We start from the raw sequence: 22,645 nt of genomic DNA on the forward strand, positions 1-22,645 counted from the left end.
AGGATCTTAATTTGTATTATAATTAATGGACATTTTTGTAGGGGTTGATAATTTTAATGTCAGGGAAAATCAAGTCGGATATTTCAATGTGGAAATTAAAAACTTCAGAAGCCTTTTTAAACCTCAAATACACTAAAACGTACTCCTGCAACAGGGTGATCAAATTAAGATCCTACATCTGTACCCTACCCTTCTGAAATCATTTAAAAAAATGTGTATGTCTGTAATTTTCTTTAATGCATGTTTACAATATGTAGAAAGCAGCAGACATGAAAGATTCATGTCACGGTTTCCACCCCGTCTTTGATAAAACCAGGAGAGGTACATGGGTCAGCCAGCCTCCCTGCCATGAACAAACAGAGCAACGAGAAGAAGCATGGAGCTGAGCTGTATTAAAATGTTTTGATGCATGGGGGTGGTCCAGCATGCGACACTGACGTATTATGGAGACCACTGTAGCCTGGATTGAGACAGGCCCATGATGAATGAGGAGAATCCACATTGTTCATCATTTCACAGCAAGGCTAACGTTGACCACAGCCAAGCCCGTCCACTCTCCCCATACGATTCTCTCTTCCTCCCCCTCACAACCCTCCTCCCTCCGGTCCAGTGTTCTGGCACAGGTGATGGCCACCTTGCTCAGACGGGCCAGCAGATGAGATTTACCCACGGTTCTCTTCTTCCTCTCAGGCAGTTTTATCAGTAGGCCCTTCCCCTCTGCTCTTTCTGTGGGGGATGGAGGTAATGAGTCACTATCTCCCAGGCTTTGGTATGCCTCCCCAGTCCAGATCAATACCCTGGCATTTGAGTCATGGAGAAATACAATAGTGTGAATACAAAAGCCTCACAATTTATCATTGTCCATTAGTTGATGTTTTCATTAGTGTGCTTACTATAGTAGCAAGGGCAAACATAAAATTGTACGTCAGAAATGTTCGTGTTATTAGAGTGGTTCTTCATGAATCTGCCCAGAGTCATTACTTCTACCTCTTCTTGTTATTTTCATCCATGGCCTTCATCTCCTGCCCTCATGAAGGTAGAAATACAGTATAAAAATCTACTATTAAAAAGTGACTATAGCTCTAGTTGGACACTGGTGCTTGATGAGATGATACATTTGTTGCCTAAATTCAGTGTCATGTGTTGTCGTGTGTTGACAGCATACTGCATAGTGTCATGTGTTGTCGTGTGTTGACAGCATGCTGCATAGTGTCATGTGTTGTCGTGTGTTGACAGCATACTGCATAGTGTCATGTGTTGTCGTGTGTTGACAGCATACTGCATAGTGTCATGTGTTGTCGTGTGTTGACAGCATACTGCATAGTGTCATGTGTTGAGAGGCTGTCAACATGTTCACTATTGAGGAATACAATATGTGAGCAGAGATACACTGTTGTTGCAATGAACAATCAACCCAGCAGGTTGATTGAAAACGTTTTTCACCGAGGTCATCTTGGGAAGTTGATCGGTCACTTACAATGACCTTTCATATCTGTCAGCCTTTGGATGCCCTGAATGATCCCAGTTTGCTGCAGTTGATTGGAGGAGATCGAGAGATTGATCCACATTCGTGAATGAAATCTGCTGGTCACTATTCCTCTAACAGCAGAGTTGATAGAGAGAGTCATTGTCCTCACTGAACGCCGTCCAACCTGTATGTTTGTGCCAAGACCCAGTGGTTGTACCATTGATCAGAGAGGCAGCTATTAAACGGATGCATGTCAGACTTGTGTTACATGCTGGTCAGCTGTAAGGCTTGGAGACAGTGTGTGCACCCCAAATGACACCCTATTCCCTATGTAGTGCACTACTGTTGACCAGGGATTTGGTCAAAAGTAGTGTACCATATAGGGAATAGGGTGTCATTTGGGGTGCTCCCAGAAACATTGGCTGTGACGCCGGCTGGGCCGGCGTGTTGAAGTCACGTTAACCTCCCTGGCCCTGGAAGTAGATTAAATTGACAAAGACATTGGGAATGGGATCCCAGGGGACCACACATAACTGGGAGCCCATGAAGCCCGTGACCTCATCATTGTTAATCTATTAGAGGCCATTTTATGCACCCATTTATGCATCCAGCCACTTTATAGTGAATATAAGGCGTTTCTCTTCATCATCTTTACTGTATATTGAATTGCTTCAAAGTACATGGAGATGGGTTGTTTTACTGTGATCTATTTGTTAATGATGTACTGCACATGTACGTCACTACAACAACACCCTATTAGTGACGGGCCATTACAGATACACCTTGCTCACGCTAGCTACCTAGCCCTTATTGATTCATGTTGGTGGTGAGAGTCCTAAGAGGGAACCAACCGACACGAAACACTACCAGATGCATTCTGATAACATTCAAGTGGTGTGGCAGATAACGGATTCTGTAGACAACATGACTGATTCCCTTCCTGCTCGAGGTTACACAGTCTCAGAAATTAGGGATTGCTTTCTGTGCCTGGAATGAAATGACTAGGCCACTTCCAGGCTTACCCAAGCCTTTCATGCAGTTCAGAAAGCAGCATTCTGCACCAGACCCTATTTACAAAGGCTTAACACGACCAGGCAGGAAGGGAGAAGTTAGGCTCAGACAGCTATTAGATTCCAGAATGTACGTGAAATGGGAGGTATCATTGTGAAGGCAGTCAAGGGCACACCTTTGTGCTAACCATTCCAACTGGCTCATTTTTCTCCATTTCTGAGTCTGCTGGTTCGTTCTGCAGCAGAGCAGTTATATGAAATACTTAAGAAACCAAAATAATCCTACCATAAAAGTACATGAGTACATGATTCACAGAAGTATTGTTGTGAATTTTTAGATACTACTGTTGACACCCGCAATAACATCTCCCAAACATGTGGATGTGACCAATACAATTGAATTTGATTTGATTATGAGATCCACTTGGTCAGTGTCTCAGGGCTCAATTCAATTGCTCTCACATTGCATTATTCTCACAGTAGCTCTTTTTGCAATGGTTAACATTTACCACACAGTGTTTTTTTTTTGGGACTATTTAAATCTATACTACCGGTGACAGGTAGACTCTCCTGTTTCCAGTGTTTTGAATCAATTTGCCGGTGTACAGCTTAAACAACGATACAGTGTAAACATTCCTGTGGCGGATTCTATTATATTCCGTCCTGAATGGGCACAGCCCACCAGGGAGAGCTCTGTGGTGTTCTAGCATTCAATTTGTTTTCTGGAACCATTATCTGTTTTGGCCTGTAATAGGTCCAGTGGTCTAGTGATTTGATAATCTATCTCATGCTCCCTGACCTCTGACCTCTCCACCCCCCCACACACACACCCTCACTTCCCACCTGGTGTCATCCCCAAAATCCCCCATCACTCACCTCACCTCAACTCAACTCAACTCACTCACTCCATACCTAGCGTCATCCCTAGACAGTAAATGCATCCTTACACACTTTGAAGTAGATCAACATGCCTACACCACCAGCAGCCAACTAATTGTCTGTTTCGTTCAAGCATCTAAGCAAGTCCCTCAACAGGTGACTCATATAGTGTTAGATGGTGAGGGATTTCAAGAGTTACCTCGGAGGTACGTAATGAGGAGACAGGAGAATGACTCAGATGAGCAAGGATAGAGTTGGTGTTGATGCACACCACTGGATATTTAAGCAATAAGGCCCGAGGGGGTGTGGTATATGGCCAATATACCACAGCTAAGGTCAGCTCTTACGCACAACACAAAGTGGAGTGCCTGGACACAGCCCTTAACCGTGGTGTATTGGCCATATACCACAAACCCCCGAGTTGCTTTATTGCTATTATAAACTGGTTACCAACGTAATTAGAGCAGTAAAAATAAATGTTTTGTCATACCCGTGGTATACGGTCTTACATTTTTTAAAAACCTTTATTTAACTAGGCAAGTCAGTTAAGAACAAATTCTTATTTTCAATGACAGCCTAGAAACAGTGGGTTAACTGCCTTGTTCAGAGGCAGAACGGCAGATTTGTACCTTGTCAGCTCGGGGATTCGATCTTGCAACCTTTCAGTTACTAGTCCAATGCTCTAGCCACTAGGCTACGCTGCCGGTCTGATATACCACGGCCGTCAGCCAATCAGCATTCAGGGCTCGAACCACCCAGTTTATAATGCTTATTAGACTACGAAGTGTAACACGAGGCAATATGTTAGCTTGTTTGATATGGATAACAACAGTAACCTGCAAAATATTTCAATTTTCAACTGCATTTCATTATCTTTTTAGCTCTGTGTCTGAAACAGTACCTATTTTACAAGTAGCCAACAACACTGTCCCAATCACAGGAGAGGTCTCTGATTGTCATCTCAGCCATTCATTTCGACATATACTGGAACATCAGAATAAGCTTTTTATGTACCCTTGGTCTGTCAAGCTAAACCACAGCCACTCTAACAATTCACAATGTATTTCTCCCTCCGAAGCTCCAATTTGATGCTGCATAAATGAACTACTCAGATGAGCCCAAGTTATTTCAGAGTGAAACAAGCCAATTAGACCGTGGAGGTCAGTGCTGGTTCGGTAGAACTAGGCTTAGACGCGGAATAAATACAGGAAATAGACTGTGTTTTCATACGGGAGCCACATTGACAGAGACAGTGGTGTCATTACCTAGTTATGTGTTTCCAGGACAGGAGATGAGCACTCTGTCTGTCTGATGGAATGGGGACAGGGAATGCTAGAACTCTCATAGTTTCCTTTCCATTCCCCTCTATTTGGTGAGACTCGGAGGCGAGGGACGACACTTTCTTGACTTTTAACTAAACTGATTACGGTATCTGGCATCAACTACCATTGTTATTCTGGGCCGAGAAAACATATGCGCAACAACCGGAGAGAAATGTGCAGACGGCAAATGCGAGTGGAACACATGATTTCCCTGAGACTGTGATCAGTCAATAATAGTCCCTCTGCATGTGTTTTCTCCTGCAGCAACGATGCTGATCAGAATCCTAGACATCCATGGCATTCACGTTTGGTTAGAGCCATATTGACCTTTAAAAAGTCAAAGTTGTTGTTTCACTCTTCTAGAAATGTGTAAATGTTCCTTGCTGGCTGCTCTATGGTATTGAACTAATAACAATCAATGTGACAATGGTCCTCCTACTGCAGTGAAGACCAAGAGCATTTACATACATCAATACCACAGAGCACCCGCCCTTGGCTCTCACTGCTCAACACTCCAGACAGACACAAGTATTATCAGCCTACTTCATACTGGCACTTCATAAAGAGATGCACTAGATAAGACCATGAGTGATAGACAAGCACCCTATGAGGTTCTCATAATCATCTCCTCCAGATTGGCTGTAGAAAGCATCCCTTCCATCCCACCGCCCACGTGCCCCTGCGGCTAAGCCGTTTCAGTAGGAGGAAGGTTTCTGAGGGGTGAAAGATAACAGGTGGAGGGTCTCAGCTTGCCTCCAAGGTTGTTTGACCTGTTAGCTCCATCACTGTGATTAACATAGTGGTGACATGGTGGTCTTCTGAGTGGCAGGCAGTGTGGAGGGTGTTCCACATGAAACCCTGATGAAGACAGCTTGATGTTGAGACGTTGGTAAATAAATGATTGCATCTGAGCTTTTAGAGTGTGCGGTTTTCCTTTTCTAAAGGGTGAGCTCTGTCATTAGGGACATGCACCACCAGGGTGAGCTCTGTCATTAGGGACATGCACCACCAGGATGAGCTCTGTCATTAGGGACATGCACCACCAGGATGAGCTCTGTTATTAGGGACATGCACCACCAGGGTGAGCTCTGTCATTAGGGACGTGCACCACCAGGGTGAGCTCTGTCATTAGGGACATGCACCACCAGGATGAGCTCTGTCATTAGGGACATGCACCACCAGGATGAGCTCTGTCATTAGGGACATGCACCACCAGGGTGAGCTCTGTCATTAGGGACATGCACCACCAGGATGAGCTCTGTCATTAGGGACATGCACCACCAGGATGAGCTCTGTCATTAGGGACATGCACCACCAGGATGAGCTCTGTTATTAGGGACATGCACCACCAGGGTGAGCTCTGTCATTAGGGACGTGCACCACCAGGGTGAGCTCTGTCATTAGGGACATGCACCACCAGGATGAGCTCTGTCATTAGGGACATGCACCACCAGGATGAGCTCTGTCATTAGGGACGTGCACCACCAGGGTGAGCTCTGTCATTAGGGACATGCACCACCAGGGTGAGCTCTGTCATTAGGGACGTGCACCACCAGGGTGAGCTCTGTCATTAGGGACATGCACCATCAGGGTGAGCTCTGTCATTAGGGACATGCACCACCAGGGTGAGCTCTGTCATTAGGGACATGCACCACCAGGGTGAGCTCTGTCATTAGGGACGTGCACCATCAGGGTGAGCTCTGTCATTAGGGACATGCACCACCAGGGTGAGCTCTGTCATTAGGGACATGCACCACCAGGGTGAGCTCTGTCATCAGGGACGTGCACCACCAGGATGCCAAGGATAAAATCTGACATGTGTATGTTTACTACATTCTAATGGAGAGAAGAGAGTGTTATGCGTGGTTGTGTTGTGTCTCACAGCGAACTGTGCTTTGTAAAGGTAGATAGGGGTCCTTAGAGGGGTCATTAGGGTTTGTCTAGCAGCCCCCTACAGTATAATCTAAAATCTATTTTTTGTTACATTAACAATGTGCACTTTACCCTTAATGTCTATTTTGTAACATCCAGGACTGGCAGGACAAATGAATTATATAATTTCTGTGACACATACTGTAGATCCACACAAAATATTTATTTCAGTGAAGAGACTCTGATGAGTGGTAAGATCAATCATAAGCGCTACTCTCTCTGTCTCACAAAGCCTCCTCTATTTCAGCAAGAACCGAGCCCAGAGGGAAGAGCCCTAGAAGGAGGCTGAGCCCCTCTACTAGTTTTGAAGCCTTTGCACTTAAATGTTTAATGATCTGGATATTAATATTCTGTAATGAGGCATTCAGTCTACTTCCTGAATCATTTCACCTATTGTAATTTTAATTATTGGCTAAACAAAAGCAAACTAAAGCATACAACTGGGTAATAACAAAACCCTTCCAGCTCAACAAAGTTTTGCGACAGACGGAACACAAATGAATTTTTATACTCATCAACAACCAATATGTTTAGGGTTGGGCTTCTACTTGGGCTCCATGCAGCTATCTGATCCAGGCTGCATCACATCTGGCCTTGTTTGGGAGTCCCATTGTAAATAAGAATTTGTTCTTAACTGACTTGCCTAGTTAGATAAAGGTTTAAAAAAAAATAATAATCGGCCATGTTGCCATGGTGTGTTTGGCATGAAGCTAAAATCCGGGCAGGCCTCTATACAGGATGTCAATGGGCTGTGTGGAGGGCCATAGACTGACAGCAGCTCTCAGATGAGCAGCAGTACCGTACCTCACCAGCAGCAACAATACAGGTCCTACGTAGGGTTAACATCATCGTTAGAACCATCTTACGGTGTATCTTTAGTAGCCTAACAGTTTCCCAAAAACATTGTTTCTAAAAGTGGACTTGAAAACCCTTTTCGTTAACCAACTGCCTCAGACCACTCATAGAACAACTAAGTGCATTGTTAGATGCTTTTCTCCATCACTTTATAGGGAAAGGGGGATCCCTAGGATCCCTAGTTAGTTGTACAACTGAATGCATTCAACTGAAATGTGTCTCCCAAATTTAACCCAACCCCTCTGAATCAGAGATGTGCGGGGAGCTGCCTTAATCAACATCCACGTCATCGGCACCCAGGGAACAGGGGGTTAACTGCTTTGCTCAGGGGCAGAACGACAGACTTTTGCCTTGCCAGCTCTGGGATTCGATCCAACAACCTTTCGGTTATTGGCCCAATGCTCCTACCCGCCAGACTATCTCCCTTCCCTCTTTTTACACAGAAGCTATACACAAATAGCCTACAAAGTTGCCAATGTCTTTGCAATTGTTACAAAAAAGTGAAGAATAAAACAATCCTTAAAATGAAAACGGAGATGACTGCATAAATCAAATCAAAATCAAATCAAAATCAAATTTTATTTGTCACATACACATGGTTAGCAGATGTTAATGCGAGTGTAGCGAAATGCTTGTGCTTCTAGTTCCGACAATGCAGTAATAACCAACAAGTAATCTAACTAACAATTCCAAAACTACTGTCTTATACACAGTGTAAGGGGATAAAGAATATGTACATAAGGATATATGAATGAGTGATGGTACAGAGCAGCATAGGCAAGATACAGTAGCTGATATCGAGTACAGTATATACATATGAGATGAGTATGTAAACAAAGTGGCATAGTTAAAGTGGCTAGTGATACATGTATTACATAAGGATGCAGTCGATGATATAGAGTACAGTATATATACGTATGCATATGAGATTAATAATGTAGGGTATGTAAACATTATATAAGGTAGCATTGTTTAAAGTGGCTAGTGATATATTTACATCATTTCCCATCAATTCCCATTATTAAAGTGGCTGGAGTTGAGTCAGTGTCAGTGTCAGTGTGTTGGCAGCAGCCACTCAATGTTAGTGGTGGCTGTTTAACAGTCTGATGGCCTTGAGATAGAAGCATAAGATAGATAGTGTAAGTTAGCAGCACTGTTTTTCTTTCAATCCTATCCGTATTGACACATGGTGCAATGACACACTGCTTCTTTAGGAAACACTATTCAAAAGTTGGCTCGTAAATAACGAAGCATCTGGTACGATCATCGTAATGCTTAACTTACATCACAACTGGGAACCGGGGCCCAGACCTGCTCAGGTGTCTTCAGAGCCCCTAACAGCATGGGCATGTGAATATGCATGACTGCTCTCTGGCCAACTGCTGGGAGCATGTTATCTCAGCCACTAGAGCCATTCTATGGAGAGGATTCTGAAGTGTTGAAGATGAATCATTTAGCATATTTTAAAATATTATGGTGGTAAGAAAAAAAAAGCTTATTTGTACAATAACAGTTTGACTTTGCCTTTGGAAGAAAGATGTAGAGATTAATGAGAACAGAAATATGAATAAACAAAGTGAGTTTAAAAGCTATGAATTTCCTGGGGACTGTAATGGGATAGCCTTTGAAGAGCAGATAATGAAACTTCATTCACATGACTATTCAAATCAAGTGCAAAAACAGGCAATAGAACGGAGACACACTCCTATTTCCTTCAGCTCGTATTGCATTGGTAGGAGGAAAAGCTTTTGTTACTCAGACACAGGCTGTGTGTGTGTGTGTGTGTGTGTGTGTGTGTGTGTGTGTGTCTTTAGAGGTGGCCCTGTGTGTTGAAATGAGGATGTGTGTGTTTTCCCAGAGCTAGAGTAAGCTGCTGCTCATGTTGTGTTCAGTTCATTTCCCTCTCAGTCTGGAATAACACAAAGAGAAGCCACGTCCTGCGGTATCACAGGTCAGAGAGGACGACTCAACCCTCATCTAATGTCCTCTCAACGCGAGGGTAGTTTACAGATAATGACAATAATGTGATGTTTTAGTTTTCCATTTTATTCTGTTATTCCGAATCCCATATCATAGTTGTATACTGCAATTTATACTGCATGCGTACTCGACAAAAGTACATCATAACATTTGATATAACAGGGCAATATAATGAGCTGTTCTGATTGCAGTTGTATTAGAGCACCATTTGAATGGGATTTTAAAATGTATACAATGAGTCTTGTTTATTTGAATATTCAATCCAAATGTTTTTTGTCTTCTCCTCAGAGCTCCACATCAAGGGAGATACTTAACAACCTCCCATGACTTTTCCCTCGGCAGAATGATTGTGCCCAGCAGGCACGAATAAGCAAACAAATGAATATTCAAAACAAAGCCATCCCCCATCTCTATGCTTTGCACACAGGTGATAATACAGTCAGTCCGACCCAGCCATGCACAACAGAAGCTCCGTCAAAACATCTGACAGACCCTGCTTTAAATCCACTGTGAGATTTGAAAGGAAGAGAGAGCATCCAGGAGAGAGGGGGTGGGTGAAGTAGGCACTTGAAACACAACTCAACTGCTGGCTTCACGCTCCACTCAGGCTTTTTGTGGTGGATTGTGGGACGGCAGTCACTCGTAAATAATGCACAGGCGCAATGGTGGACAGGGTGAATGTGTCTGAACCAGCCCAGCCAATCTAGAGTTCCAGGAGAAGATGTAGACCAAATGGCTGTAGAGTAAAGCAATAAGACATGATGATGTGGGTGTTGCTGCAGTTATTGCATAGTGGTGCTGAGTGAGGTTGCCTGGCACTGCCTATCAGCATAGTTGTCACATTGGTGTTCTAGATTATTTGAAGATCCAGTGTCGTAAGTCTCCACTTGCTTCAGTGTTTCTACAGTATGATTCTCCATGGTGGAGAATAGATGCATATAACTGATATGAGTTCTAAGGATATTTTCATATTTGGGCTCTCAGAGTACATCAGTGTAAGACAGTCAGTAAGCGGTTCAGAGGGTTTCTGAGACGGCTTTGAACTCCGGTATGGAGGAGATGCTGGATCCGTTAGCTTAACGGAGAGCAGGGTTTTTGCATTTAAGAGCATTTCAAAACTAACTATCTTCCCAGCAGCTGTCGTCTGCACTTACGTCTTTCCTCTCAGACATCCCGAGGGACACGTCAATCACACAGACAGAACGTAGCAGCAGCCAGAGTTCTGTTAGGGTTTCCATGGGCATCATCTGAAGAGATGAATGCCTGAGTCGAAAATGGTTTAAAGCTATCAGGCAATATTATGGAAGGACACGCTTTGTGTAACAAGCTGGAGCTTTGTTTTTATCTCTCTCAAGGTAAATGGAGGGAAATGATACAAAAGAGGATTTAGGAATTTTCAGGTGTTTGTTATCAGTGAGGTAAGAAATGACCTAATTTTTTTGTTTTGTAAACACAAGGTTTATGCTTTTTCCTGTATACAGTAGGCCTGCCTGGTCTCCAGTGATTTGGTTATGCAAGTTTCCCTCCTTGGCAACATCACAGGGATGAAGCACCAGGCAACGGTGTCAGTACCAATCAGCTCCGGTCTATGCTTTCCACAGAGGTGACAGATCGTTATTATTTATCCAAATCGTACTAAGCGTCACAATTACATCATTAATTTGGTTAAAATGACCTTTTTATTTGAGTCATTGAGCAGAACATTTTAACATTGGATGAATAGCTGATTAATCTTTCAACTGGACAAACAGCGGAAATGTGATTGCCACAATTGGAGTGAGTAACAGAGAAATGTTGGTATTGTTGACATAGCTTTGATGATTTCCTGCCACACGGTGAATGCTCCCGATGTTCAATTTTTAACACCAAGTTGAGTAAAAGCCTTCTAGGCCCTTCAAACGAGATACTATACCAGCTAGCTATGATCATTTTTAGGCCATTGATGTGATGAATAGGCTATACTGTGATAGAAAAAACAGTCATTATTCATGGACTTGTGTTGATGCACAAATGTCAACATTTATATGGTTGTAGCTTATCTGTCTAGCTATGCACACTATATATACACAAAAGATTTTGGACACCCCTTTAAATTAGTAGATTTGGCTATTTCAGCCTCACTGGTTGCTGACAGGTGTATAAAAGTGAGCACACAACCATGCAATCGCCATAGACAAACATTGGCAGCAGAATGACCTTACTGAAGAGCTCAGTGACTTTCAATGAGGCACCAGATGCCACCTTTCCTACAAGTCAGTTCAACAAATGTCTGCCCTGCTAGAGCTGCCCCGGCCAACTGTAAGGACTATTATTGTGAAGTGGAAACGTCTAGGAGCAACAACGGCTCAACCGCAAAGTGGTAAGCCACACAAGCTCACAGAAAAGGGCTGAAGTGCATAAAAATGGTCTGTCTCTGTTGCTACACTCACTGCCGAGTTCCAAACTGCCTCTGGAAGCAACGTCAGCACAATAACTGTTTGTCGGGAGCATCATGGAATGGTTTTTCATGGCCGAGAAGTCGCACACAAGCCTAAGATCACCATTCACAATGCCAAGTGTCGGCTGGAGTGGTGTAAAGTTTGTCGCCGTTGGATTCTGGAGCAGTGGAAACAAGTTCTCTGGAGTGATGAATCACACTTCACCTTCTGGCAGTCCGACAAACAAATCTGGGTTTGGCAGATGCCAGGAGAACGCTAGTGCCAACTGTAAAGTTTGGTGGAGGATGAATAATGGTCTGGGGCTGTTTTCCATGGTGCGTCGTCTTAGGCCCCTTAGTTCCAGAGAAGGGGAATCTTAATGCTACAGCATACAATGACATTCTAGACGATTCTGTGCTTCCAACTTTGTGGCAACAGTTTGGGGAAGGCCCTTTCCTGTTTCAGCATGACAATGCCCCCATGCACAAAGCGAGGTCCATGCAGAAATGGTTTGTCGAAATCGGTGTGGAAGAACTTGACTGGCATGCACAGAGCCCTGACCTCAACCCCATCGAACACCTTTGGGATGAATTGGAATGCCGACTGCGAGCCAGGCCTAATCGCCCAACATCAGTGCCCGTCCTCACTAATGCTCTTGTGGCTGAATGGAAGCAAGTCCCTGCAACAATGTTCCAACATCTAGTGAAAAGCCTCCCAGAAGAGTGGAGACTGTAATGGCAGCAAAGGGGGGACCAACCATGTAGTGTATCCTCTCTCATTGACCTGAATATGAAATGGCATTTTGTGCTCTTTGAGTGAATCAACCATCAATCGCATGATTTTATCAACCTCTCTCCTGCTCTGCTCTCTGTGGGCTGTATTTGTGTTGTTGATGGATGGAACATGTGTAAACTTTGATGCTTTCTCCTGTGAAGAGGAGCCATGTGACATGTGTGTTCCATAGCTCAGACAGGACATTGATGTGTCAGATCAATCCGCAATGTACAGTATGTCCAAGAACCCATGACTCTCTCCTGGGAGGTCTGCCATGTCAGCCACATTTACAATCTCCTTTAAAGCCAGCCCATCCTCCATAGTGATAGCCGTTGCCACGGACGGAGAGAGCGAGGGAGGAGGTGTCAAGGCTGCTCCCTCCCCTGCTCACCTGAGCCTCTATCCTCTATCTGTGAAGCCATCAGAGCACTCCAAACAAAAGGAAAATGAATTTCCACTTTCCAATTCCACCAGTTAATGGGACTCACCCATGTGCTGCCAGACAGAGCGCTTCCCCCTCCCAATAGTGATAAGAGCTCCAATATCTGCTCAATGTTTTCCATTAGTTTTAAATGATAAACTCTGGGATACAGTAACAGTGATTTTCCATCCTGGCAATGCTTAATGCTTAAATCCGAATCTGTGGCGTGGTGGGGTGCAGTGACTTTGAGGTCGAACTAAATGCTCATTGTGCACATCCATGTCTGATGGAGATTTGAGGGTGAAACTAGGATGTAACCCCATTAGACGGGGCATAGAAATCTATTCATCCCCCTGAACTGGCGACTCCCTGTAACAAAACTAAATTGAACTGTCTTTGTCTGGGATGTAAAGTGGACCCAGCGGCAGATTGCTTTGTTTGTAAAGGACAGGAGGTAGACTTCTGTGTCCAGGAGTAAAAAGACCGTTTGAATTCATTCATTTTTCATTTATTTAGAAAATTAATTCCGTCAAATGCTATAAAGAGATGAAGGTTCTTTTTGTACCCTGACATCTGTTATAATGGTGACTGAAGAAATATCAGACTGGGTGAGACTACAAGTAAACACGTTGTATGAGAACAAGATAGTAGTGCCAGTCATCGACTTTGTGAATTTACAGAAAATCGATGGATTGAGAATAATGGCTAGAATAACACATCAACCCTGTTACCTATAGACAGACAGGCTAGAATAACACATCAACCCTGTTACCTATAGATAGACAGGCTAGAATAACACATCAACCCTGTTACCTATAGACAGACAGGCTAGAATAACACATCAACCCTGTTACCTATAGACAGACAGGCTAGAATAACACATCAACCCTGTTACCTATAGACAGACAGGCTAGAATAACACATCAACCCTGTTACCTATAGATAGACAGGCTAGAATCCAACACATCAACCCTGTTACCTAACACATCAACCCTGTTACCTATAGACAGACAGGCTAGAATAACACATCAACCCTGTTACCTATAGACAGACAGGCTAGAATAACACATCAACCCTGTTACCTATAGACAGACAGGCTAGAATAACACATCAACCCTGTTACCTATAGACAGACAGGCTAGAATAACACATCAACCCTGTTACCTATAGACAGACAGGCTAGAATAACACATCAACCCTGTTACCTATAGATAGACAGGCTAGAATAACACATCAACCCTGTTACCTATAGACAGACAGGCTAGAATAACACATCAACCCTGTTACCTATAGACAGACAGGCTAGAATAACACATCAACCCCTGTTACCTATAACACATCAACCCTGTTACAGACAGGCTAGAATAACCCTGTTACATCAACCCCCTGTTACCTATAGACAGACAGGCTAGAATAACACATCAACCCTGTTACCTATAGACAGACAGGCTAGAATAACACATCAACCCTGTTACCTATAGACAGACAGGCTAGAATAACACATCAACCCTGTTACCTATAGACAGACAGGCTAGAATAACACATCAACCCTGTTACCTATAGATAGACAGGCTAGAATAACACATCAACCCTGTTACCTATAGACAGACAGGCTAGAATAACACATCAACCCTGTTACCTATAGCCAGACAGGCTAGAATAACACATCAACCCTGTTACCTATAGACAGACAGGCTACAGGACAGACTAGAATAACACATCAACCCTGTTACCTATAGACAGACAGGCTAGAATAACACATCAACCCTGTTACCTATAGACAGACAGGCTAGAATAACACATCAACCCTGTTACCTATAGACAGACAGGCTCAACCCTGACCTATAAATAACACATCAACCCTGTTACCTATAGACAGACAGGCTAGAATAACACATCAACCCTGTTACCTATAGACAGACAGGCTAGAATAACACATCAACCCTGTTACCTATAGACAGACGGGCTAGAATAACACATCAACCCTGTTACCTATAGACAGACAGGCTAGAATAACACATCAACCCTGTTACCTATAGACAGACAGGCTAGAATAACACATCAACCCTGTTACCTATAGACAGACAGGCTAGAATAACACATCAACCCTGTTACCTATAGACAGACAGGCTAGAATAACACATCAACCCTGTTACCTATAGACAGACAGGCTAGAATAACACATCAACCCTGTTACCTATAGACAGACAGGCTAGAATAACACATCAACCCTGTTACCTATAGACAGACAGGCTAGAATAACACATCAACCCTGTTACCTATAGACAGACAGGCTAGAATAACACATCAACCCTGTTACCTATAGACAGACAGGCTAGAATAACACATCAACCCTGTTACCTATAGACAGACAGGCTAGAATAGACAGGCTAGAATAACACATCAACCCTGTTACCTATAGACAGACCTATAGACAGACAGGCTAGAATAACACATCAACCCTGTTACCTATAGACAGACAGGCTAGAATAACACATCAACCCTGTTACCTATAGAAGACAGGCTAACACATCAACCCTGTTACCTATAGACAGACAGGCTAGAATAACACATCAACCCTGTTACCTACAGATAGACAGGCTAAGAATAACACATCAACCCTGTTACCTATAGACAGACAGGCTAGAATAACACATCAACCCTGTTACCTATAGACAGACAGGCTAGAATAACACATCAACCCTGTTACCTATAGACAGACAGGCTAGAATAACACATCAACCCTGTTACCTATAGACAGACAGGGCTAGAATAACACATCAACCCTGTTACCTATAGACAGACAGGCTAGAATAACACATCAACCCTGTTACCTATAGACAGACAGGCTAGAATAACACATCAACCCTGTTACCTGTAGACAGACAGGCTAGAATAACACATCAACCCTGTTACCTATAGACAGACAGGCTAGAAAAGTTTCAAAAATGTTGTTTTTTTTGCATTGAACTTCCATTCTTTAAAAAAAACGTTTAATTTTTTTTATTGAATATCCAAAACATATAATATAATATACTTGCAGTGAAGCCACTCAACCATACCAGTCATGCAACAGACTCCCAATCAGAGCGACACACAGAAGCATCCAGGGTCAACACCCTGCTCAAGGGCACGTCGACAGATCTCCCACAAGGCCGAAAACGGGGACCCGAACCCTCCAAGATCCCCCCCCACACAGTTCCACAATAGCTGCCCCTCAACCATCCGAGATCCCTCCCACGGTCCTCCCCCCAGAAAAAAATAAAATAAATAATAATATGTCCATTCCCCACTCCCAAGAACCCCTCCAATGCACCAACAACCAAGAAAATGAAGTAAAGAGAAAAAAGAAATCAATGCAAAAAAACAAGGGACATCAAGGACAACTAGAGGGCAGGGTCAACTCAAGGACAACATCAAGGACAACTCGTATGGAATGGCCTTCATTTCTCAGAACAAGAATGGACTGACGAGTTTCAGAAGAAAGGTCTTTGTTTCTGGAAATTTTGAGCCTGTAATCGAACCCACAAATGCTGATGCTCCAGATATTCAACTAGTCTAAAGGCCAGTTTTATTGCTTCTTTAAATGAGGACAACAGTTTTCAGCTGTGCTAACATAATTGAAAAAGTGTTTTCTAATGATCAGTTAGCCTTTTAAAATGATCAACTTGGATTAGCTAACACAACATGCCATTGGAACACAGGAGTGATGGTTGCTGATTATGGCCCTCTGTACGCCTACGTAGATATTCCATAAAATAATCGTCCGTTTCCTGCTACAATAGTAATTTACAACGTTAACACTGTCTATACTGTATTCTGATCAATTTGATGTTATTTTAATGGACAAAAAATGTGCTTTTCTTTCAAAAACAAGGACATTTCTAAGTGTCCCCAAACTTTGTAACGGTAGTGTATATCTTTCAAGTATGCTGTGATGTTTAACGTACAATTTCAATCTATCTAATCAAATAGAATCCACAGATTGCGAATTGAAGATAAATCCTTTTACAAAGACTATTAACAATTGACTTAGTAATTAGTAATTGACTGACCCGGTCTCTCCAGGTCTCCTATCAGTACTATTTCTAGGGTCAGTTGAAGATCAATGTTGTGCATTTTCAGCCACTTCCTCTCCTTGTTGTACACAACAAGCTTCCATTCCCTGTCAGAAGGGGATTCATGACTGATTTAAAAGGAAATCATCAACCCTGTTATGGTCAATCATGTTACTTTATTTGGCACTTAATGGGCAATTACTGTAGTCATTTTCTTTTAACGTCTTGAGATGGGAAACTTGTTTTTTAAAATTAAGTTGGACATGACAGAATGTTAAGTGAGATAAAATTAAGTGAAATCAAACTTTTGTTTTGACCAAGTTACACTTCTCAAAAAGCACTGAATTGGTGGAACGACCCAGCTGTTACTGTCAAAGATCTGAGTGACTCCCACATCCAACACACACAGAGAGATACACTCATTTAGTGTGATGTTGTATAGATGACCATTATATTCCAATCCATTCACACGTGATCAACTCTGTTTCTAATTAGATGCTATAAGAACATTACTCCTGCTTGGGTAAAAATCTGTTGGAGCTCAGTCCTGCATTCATGAACTTAAATACAGTATATCTGGGCAAAGTTTTTTAGAGACGTTAGGAAGGCCTGGAGTACAATTTATCTCAGCACAGATTTGTCAGGTATCTGGTGTAACGGTAGTTTGCTCTTTCATCCCCAACCTGAAATGACTGAGGAACAAAAGAATCACATGCGCAAAGATTCACTATATTGGATCAGTATCACACTGTAGTTAATATGAGACGCATTGAGAAATGTACTTCAGATGAAGAGTTCAACATTCAAAGCTCACAAATCTGGCTTTAATGTATTATACTGTGCGTTGTGATGAGATAGATCGAGCTACATTCATCATGTCCGTCACTCTCATGACATGTACGTATTAGATCCATACCCACCCACTTATTATTCCTAGTCATCCAGTTTGTTGAATTTGTGAGCATAATGTGGGATGGCCGGCGGACATCTTGCAGGCTGTGAAACGGGGACGGGCTGTCAGACTGTAACACACAGTAAATGGAAACAAAATGCTCTGCTGCCCTCGCTCCTCATTGAGTGGGAACTCAAAGGTCTTCATACATTTTTACTGTCATGAACAAAGCAGAGTTTTTAAACTGAAAGTTATAGTCTTTCATTTCTGTGTCATTTTCAGCAAAGGCTGTGGATTACCAAGCTGCCTGGCAACAGAGGCTTTGTGATCAGATTGAATTAGAAGTTAGTAGGCATGTCAAGAAGGATAATTCGCCAAGTGGAAACGATACCTCAACAGGAGGTCTACTCTCTTTTTGGCAAAGCTTTTTTTGTGTTTGAATATAATTTTGTACATGATATTATTGTCTTCTGTACAGCAAGTGAATAGACATAACTTTTACGACAGAGACGGGCAGTTGGTTGATGTCCACTCCAAAGGTTAGTGTCAGTTTGAGTATGTCGCTCCCAGAGAGCTTGGAAAGGTGCCCTTTCAACTGCTAGGTTGTTATGTTGAGATGACTATAGATTTTGATGTCTAATATTTAGGTGCATCAAAACTAGCCTGTAGCTTATTGCAGGGCATATTGTATTTCAAAGGTATTATAGCTGGTCATATCAAATCTAATCTGGCCTTGGTCTGTTTCTGCTCTAGACAGTCAGTGTCATGGTCTTCACTGGTAGCTTCATTATGTGTACAAAACAATGTCGCGTTTATTCCCCTTGAAGTATCATAAGGTATGGAAACTAACCAGAGGAGGCTGGTTGGAGGAGCTATAGGACTCATTGTAATGGCTGGGATGGAATTAATGGAACAGAGTCGTGTGGTTTCCATATGTTTGATGTGTTTGATACCGTTCCATTTGTTCCATTCCAGCCATTACAATGAGCAGTCCTTCTATAGCTCCTCCTACCAGCCTCCTCTGAAATGAACATACTAGTGAGTATTACTTGATCCCATTTAATGCATAGGATTGGCTAGATAAACATCTTCGTGCCACTTTGTTCCACCTTTTCCCTGTGTGTTTTGCAGTCGTGCTGTAGAAATACCAACCAACAGTTCTCGTTCACCACTCAGTCCAATAGTTCTGAGGGTCCAGAACTCAGTAATCAATTGACATCTAACCTGCCAGGTCAGTGTTCTCTGCCTTGGCAGCTCCATGACAGGCTGTCAGTAAAGATTGGAAAGGCTGCCCTCTAGTTTGTCAACCAATCACATGTTAAACACCCGTCATTTGCCCCTCTCATAAGTCATGGAAAATGATCAAGCTCCTGGCTACCGAGACATGAAGTTTTTGCTTCTGGTGTAGCTGTTATCTGCTGAATTGTTTTTATGATTACCATTTAGTTTGATAATTTAGGTGGATTTAGCACAATTTAGATTGTTTCCCCCCCCCCCTACTATGTGTGCATTGTATGTTCAAATTGAGCATGATATAAAACGTCAAATCAAACTGCTCCATGTTGCTCTACCAGAATGTTCTGAATGTTACACTTGGAAATGGAAAACGCCCGTATGCGGGTGTTAGTGAACGTCTGCCACTAAATGCAGAAGTGCCTAATCTAACCTAAGAGCTGCACTGCCTGACAGTGTGGCACTCCCCAGATGAGTCTACCCAGTATAGTTTATCTGGACTGAGAGAGATGGAAATGAGTACAGGCTACTTTGAAAGCCAGCGACGATAGTTATCACCATTAAATGCAATGTAACACGGTATCTAAAATGATGTGATACATGTTTCACCATAAATGTTCATTTGAGACTATAGCATCATATAACTATCGATTTGAGAAAAACAGATCTTACTGTGGCTATGCTCATCTGGCTAGGAACATGGCAATAGGATACTTTTGCCATGGTACATGAGACTGTACCTTTCCTCTATATTTTGTGTAAATCTTATGTCTTACTGCATTGACGTTAATAGGAGATTTCTGCATCACTTGAGTTGCCCGTGCAGCACAGGAGGCTGCTGAGGGGAGGACGGCTCATAATAATGGACGGAACAGATCAAATGGAATGGCATCAAACACCATGAAACCATGTGTTTGATGTATTTGATACAATTCAGCTGATTCCACTCCAGCCATTACCACTAGCCCGTCCTCCCCAATTAAGGTGCCACCAGCCTCCTGTGCTGTGCAGATCTCTAGTCAGATTTGGCCCTATGTGATTTGAGTTGCTGTGTGTTTAGTTCAGCAGGTACTGTAAATGCTCTCTACATAATGCCTTTCCATTCAAAGGTCATTCATATGATTCAATGCCCACTGCAGGATAGACAGGATAGACAGGATAGACAGGATAGACAGGATAGACAGGATAGACAGGATAGACATTCAGTATTGCATAAACAATCCTAAAAATGGAGGGTATAATTTGACACTCTTGACTCAACTTGACTGCTACTGTGTTGGTCTGCTCAGATCAAACCGAATCGGATCGCTATTGTTTGTATGTGCTGATCTCGCAAACCCTGAGGTATGGATGACCACATGTTAGAGTTTTGCAGATAAGTGCACTAAAACGGCATTGAGCTTTATGTTCGTAAAGAAGACTCAGCAGTATACCTTACAGTATGTATCTCTGTTGTGCTGTCAACAGTCACCGCTGCTCTCTGAACGGTGAAGATCTCAACAGACAGTGGATGAAGCCTGATCCTGTTCTGAGCCCTACTATATACCATGCCAAGGGCTTCCTCTACTACCTCAACAGCATCGGCAAGACACCCCTGGTGAGACATGTCACTCAACAGCTCCACACTTCACTTCACAAGCATTTGTACAGTCTTTTGGGTTCCAAAAGGGTTCTTCGACTGTCCCCATAGGAGAATTCTTTTGGGTTCCATGTAGAACCTTCTGTGGAAAGGGTTTACAAAACCCCAAACCTGGAACCAAAAAGGGTTCTCCTTTGGGGACAGCTGAAAAAAACGTTTAGGTTCTAGATAACACTTTTTTTCTAAGAGTGTAGAACAAATAGATAGCTCTTTCACTCTCTCGCTTTCTCTCTCTTTCTCTCTTACCCCCCCTCTCACAGAAATACTCAGACAGCACATGCATTGCTTTGACAATAATTTGATGCAAAAGCACTTATGTTGTTCATTCAGATATATAACTCAACATCCCTGGTCTATCTGATTCACCGCCCCTGAACTTTGTGTTGTTCTTTCTGAATCTACTTATCTTGTTTATAGCTAAGGTGTTCTGCTGTGATCTCTACCTGAACTCCAACAAACATTTGCTCTGTTTCCAGAATGTAAAGCCAGGCAAACATCTAGCTCTGGGTTTCTCAGCCCTTCTTACCACAAACTTGATTGAACTGTTTTAGAATTGTTTAACCTCAGTTACAGGTAACTCATTTATATTATGACAATCTGGCAGGTTTATTTCTGTAACTGAAAATGCATTGCACGTGTCTTTAACCTTGAAATGCCAAATATAAGTTAATTATGTCAAATCAATGTTCATAGTGAAACAAAGTTTTTTTTAAATTACTTTTCCTGCCTCAGCGTAAACGTAAAGAATCAGAAACCTTCTCACCTATGGGTTTGATAATTTTTTACTGTGTTGGGAAATGAACAAGTCAATTGTGTGGCAGCAGTATAATTAAATAATTAACTCGATTTGTAAATCAATTGAACCGTTATTTACAGTTTATTATTACCGTAATCACACAGTGTACCTGCAAATAATTATGAGCGTGAAACTGTATTATTATCATCACTAAACAAAACAAGTGCCTAATGCAATGTATTGATAGTGATTGACTTCTCTTTGTTGTAAATGTTGCTCACCAAAGTGTATTCCACGTGAATTGGTTAATGCCCACTTTGTTAAAGTGGGTTAATGCCCACTTTGTTAAAGTGGGTTAATGCCCACTTTGTTAAAGTGGGTTGATGCCCACTTTGTTAAAGTGGCTTAATGCCCACTTTGTTAAAGTGGGTTAATGCCCACTTTGTTAAAGTGGGTTAATGCCCACTTTGTTAAAGTGGGTTAATGCCCATTTTGTTAAAGTGGGTTAATGCCCACTTTGTTAAAGTGGGTTAATGTCACTTTGTTAAAGTGGGTTAATGCCCACTTTGTTAAAGTGGGTTAATGCCCAATTTGTTAAAGTGGGTTAATGCCCAATTTGTTAAAGTGGGTTAATGCCCACTTTGTTAAAGTGGGTTAATGCCCACTTTGTTAAAGTGGGTTAATACCCACTTTGACTAGACAGTCGACTGCATTTGTACTAAAGCCCCTGTGTTATTATCTCACACAATGGCCCTTAAAACCTTGTCATTTATGTGATCCCCGTTAGATTAATGAGGTTCAACGACGCCCAAAAACCTTGTGTTCCTTCAGGGCCGTCATCACAGCTGTGTCATGTTGCCTCCACAGGTGTTCTGTGATTACCATGGTCACTCGCGGAAGAAGAATGTGTTCCTGTACGGCTGTAGTGTGAAGGAGACTGTGTGGCAGTCAGGTTCTGCTGTCAATACTGCCACTCTGAAGGAGGACCCAGGATACAGGGTAGCTATTACTGGATATTTGAAGTAGAAT

At 42.5% G+C, this 22,645-nt stretch overlaps 1 protein-coding gene across 1 annotated transcript in view; it reads left to right on the forward strand.

Moving 5' to 3' along the window:
• The window catches only part of LOC112218428 (cytosolic carboxypeptidase 4), a 150,022-nt gene that overhangs the window by 77,215 nt on the left and 50,162 nt on the right, over positions 1-22,645 (forward strand). The window contains exons 20-21 of the mRNA XM_024379212.2: positions 20,709-20,838; positions 22,484-22,615. Coding sequence (XP_024234980.1) covers positions 20,709-20,838; positions 22,484-22,615 — 262 coding nt within the window. The remainder of the gene's footprint in view (positions 1-20,708; positions 20,839-22,483; positions 22,616-22,645) is intronic.

The sequence above is a fragment of the Oncorhynchus tshawytscha genome, linkage group LG19, assembly GCF_018296145.1.
Source record: "Oncorhynchus tshawytscha isolate Ot180627B linkage group LG19, Otsh_v2.0, whole genome shotgun sequence".
NCBI classification, from domain to species: Eukaryota; Metazoa; Chordata; class Actinopteri; order Salmoniformes; family Salmonidae; genus Oncorhynchus; species Oncorhynchus tshawytscha.